The sequence below is a fragment of the Caretta caretta genome, chromosome 6 (assembly GCF_965140235.1).
Source record: "Caretta caretta isolate rCarCar2 chromosome 6, rCarCar1.hap1, whole genome shotgun sequence".
NCBI classification, from domain to species: domain Eukaryota; kingdom Metazoa; phylum Chordata; order Testudines; family Cheloniidae; genus Caretta; species Caretta caretta.
Genome location: NC_134211.1, coordinates 100909703 through 100913684, shown reverse-complemented (window position 1 = coordinate 100913684; position 3982 = coordinate 100909703). Strand labels below are relative to the sequence as shown.

The following is a 3982-nucleotide window of genomic DNA, read 5'->3' as shown; positions in this document are numbered from 1 at the left end:
TTGGTTAGTCTCTAAGGTGCCACAAGTACTCCTTTTCTTTTTTCGAATACAGACTAACATGGCTGCTACTCTGAAATATATTCATGTATTTAGAATTCCGAAATTATGAGATTTCTGTGGCAGTCTTGTGTTAGAGAACTTGAGACAGCTCAGGGCTAGGACAATTAAGTTTATTGAAAATGATACTATTTTTCAGTGATATTTCTCATAAGAACTTTCATATGTTTTACTTTCAGGTCGCTAGGATCCTAAGGCAGACAGCCACCTCAGTAGGAAGACAGAGTGGAAGAAATGAGTAACTTCTGAAACGGGATGAAATTAAAATTTATATCTCCCTCTTTGGGACTCTGATGATAGATGTATGGTCACTGCTAGAAGATGCAGGATTTTCTACAGAATGTGACTGAGAATAATTCTACTGACTGCATCATTAATCACAGCATACACCAGACTTTATCCCCCACTATATACATATTTGTCTTTGTAGTAGGTCTCCCAGCTAACTGCCTCTCGCTGTACTATGGATACCTACAGATCAGGGCCAAAAATGAACTGGGGATCTATCTGTGCAATTTGACTATAGCAGACCTGTTCTACATCTTCTCTTTGCCCTTCTGGCTCCAGTACGTTTTGCAGCATGACAACTGGACCTATGACACAGATCTGTGCAAAATCTGTGGCATACTCCTGTATGAGAATATCTATATCAGTGTGGGCTTCCTCTGCTGCATCTCCATTGACCGCTATCTAGCAGTGGTACATCCTTTTCGTTTCTATCAGTTTCGGACAATAAAGGCTGCTGTGGTGGTGAGCATCATAATCTGGGGCAAGGAAATTCTGATGAGCTGGTTTTTCTTTAAGAAAGCTGAAATTAGTAAGGATGCAGAGAGTCATACAATATGCTTTGAACATTATCCCATCAAAAATTGGGAGCACAACATCAATTACTATCGCTTCTTTGCTGGCTTCCTTTTCCCCTTCTTCCTACTGCTCTTTTCTTACTGTGGCATTTTACGAGTTGTCTGCAAGAGCCATGGCACTCAAAAGAAGACAAAAATCCAAATTAAACGTCTGGTTTCAAGCACAGTTGTCATTTTCTTGGTTTGCTTTGGACCATACCACATCCTGTTGGTAATTCGCAGCTTGTTTGAGAAAAACTGCATGTTTGCAGGGAAAATCTTTAACATTTATCACTTTTCTCTCTTGTTGACTAGTTTTAACTGTGTTGCTGACCCAGTATTGTACTGCTTTTCCAGTGAGAGCACCTACCAGAATTTTGTCAAAATGAGAGACTCCAGTTTAACATGCTTAAGATGTTTAAAGACTAAAACCAAGGTATCCTACCAGCTGAAAACTCCAGAAACCCTCAGAAAAAGCAGCAGTGTACGAGCGGATGAAGAGCCAGAGTTATTAAACAAACTACATACTGTTAATGAAATGAAAGACTTTTCCATCGCCAGTATAGACAGACTTTAGCACCCATTAGAAAGGGAGACTGATCTAAAGTTTCCAGGTCTAAGTTTGGGCTTCAGTCTTTGGTTTATAAACGTATTGCAACTGCTTTACATTCTAAAGAGCTTAATAACTCATCAGTACTGTAAGCAGAGCTGAGCTGATACTCTTTCCACAGGGGAAATTCCTTAGTTCCCTTGAAGAAAAGGAGTACTTGTGGCACCTTAGAGACTAACCAATTTATTTGAGCATAAGCTTTCGTGAGCTACAGCTCACTTCATCGGATACATTCAATGGAAAATACAGTAAGGAGATTTAATGTTGGTGTAAAGGGCTTCTACATCCATAGTGGCTAGGATGGTGTTTTCAGGAAGATCACCGATGGATTGTAGTTTCCTCAGGAAGTCAGTGGTGTCTCGAAGATAGCTGGGAGTGCTGGTAGCGTAGGGCCTGAGGAGGGAGTCTACATAGCCAGACAATGTAGAAGCCCTCTACACCAAATTCCACACAAAGATGGACTACAAGCCGTCAGGAACAGTATCCCCGATAATGTCACGGCAAACCTGGTGGCTGAACCTTGTGACTTTGTCCTCACCCATAACTATTTCACATTTGGGGGACAATGTATACCTTCAAATCAGCGGCACTGCTATGGGTACCTGCATGGCCCCACAGTATGCCAACATTTTTATGGCTGACTTAGAACAATGCTTCCTCAGTTCTCGTCCCCTAATGCCCCTACTCTACTTGTGCTATATTGATGATATCTTCATCATCTGGACCCATGGAAAAGAAGCCCTTGAGGAATTCCACCATGATTTCAACAATTTCCATCCCACCATCAACATCAGCCTGGACCAGTCCACACAAGAGATCCACTTCCTGGACGCGACGGTGCTAATAAGCGATGGTCACATAAACACCACCCTATACTGGAAACCTACTGACTGCTATTCCTACCTACACGCCTCCAGCTTTCACCCAGACCACACCACACGATCCATCGTCTACAGCTAAGCTCTACAATACAACCGCATTTGCTCCAACCCCTCAGTCAGAGACAAACACCTACAAGATTTCTATCAAGCATTCTTACAACTACAATACCCACCTGCTGAAATGAAGAAACAAATTGACAGAGCCAGAAGAGTACCCAGAAGTCACCTACTACAGGACAGGCCCAACAAAGAAAATAACAGAACACCACTAGCCGTCACCTTCAGCCCCCAACTAAAACCTCTCCAACGCATCATCAAGGATCTACAACCTATCCTGAAGGATGACCCATCACTCTCACAAATCTTGGGAGACAGGCCAGTCCTTGCCTACAGACAGCCCCCCAACCTGAAGCAAATACTCACCAGCAACCACACACCAGAACCACTAACCCAGGAACCTATCCTTGCAACAAAGCCCGTTGCCAACTGTGTCCACATATCTATTCAGGGGACACCATCATAGGGCCTAATCACATCAGCCACACTATCAGAGGCTCGTTCACCTGCACATCTACCAATGTGATATATGCCATCATGTACCAGCAATGCCCCTCTGCCATGTACATTGGTCAAACTGGACAGTCTCTACGTAAAAGAATAAATGGACACAAATCAGATGTCAAGAATTATAACATTCATAAACCAGTTGGAGAACACTTCAATCTCTCTGGTCACTCGATTACAGACCTAAAAGTCGCAATATTACAACAAAAAGACTTCAAAAACAGACTCCAACGAGAGACTGCTGAAATTGGAATTAATCTGTAAACTGGATACAATTAACTTAGGCTTGAATAGAGACTGGGAGTGGATGGGTCATTACACAAACTAAAACTATTTCCCCATGTTTATTCCCCCCCCCAACTGTTCCTCAGACGTTCCTGTTAACTGCTGGAAATGGCCCACCTTGATTATCACCACAAAAGGTCCCCCGTCCCCCCGCTCTCCTGCTGGCAATAGCTCATCTTAAGTGATCACTCTCCTTACAGTGTGTATGATAACACCCATTTTTTCATGTTCTGTGTGTATATAAATCTCCTCACTGTATTTTCCACTGAATGCATCCGATGAAGTGAGCTGTAGCTCACGAAAGCTTATGCTCAAATAAATTGGTTAGTCTCTAAGGTGCCACAAGTACTCCTTTTCTTTTTGTGAATACAGACTAACACGGCTGCTACTCTGAAACCTATCTTTAGTTCCCTTGAGTAACCTGGGCCTTAACATAAGGCAGGGAAAATATACGCTAGGTCAGTTTAGCTTAGATCACGTGTATATATTACTGACTCAGTATAGCGCTAGTCATGGGGAAGCTGCTTTTCTGATGACTGGACTGGCTGAAATAAGATAATGTTAGTGGTGTGAATTTGCCATAATGGTCTTTAATTGCTGATTGTTTGTCCATGTATTGACTTTATGAAAAAGCTGTCAAACTCTGTGATCACCTTGCTGAAAAGGTGGAGGATGGAACAAATTATGTAAAATGAAGTGATAAACATTTCCCAAAAGAAAATGTTTTGTGTATGTGTACGATT

At 42.2% G+C, this 3982-nt stretch overlaps 1 protein-coding gene across 1 annotated transcript; it reads left to right on the top strand.

The window, feature by feature from the left end:
- The first annotated feature begins 242 nt into the window (after positions 1-242).
- Positions 243-2654, top strand: GPR68 (G protein-coupled receptor 68). The gene has a single exon (XM_048852711.2). It carries the CDS (start codon positions 379-381, stop codon positions 1474-1476), a length of 1098 nt encoding a protein of 365 aa, XP_048708668.1. The 5' UTR covers positions 243-378; the 3' UTR covers positions 1477-2654.
- The last annotated feature ends 1328 nt before the right edge of the window (positions 2655-3982 follow it).

What these genes read in the sequence shown, in the direction of transcription:
- GPR68 (XM_048852711.2), top strand. Translation starts at nt 379, where the DNA reads ATGCAGGATTTTCTACAGAATGTGACTGAGAATAATTCTACTGACTGC.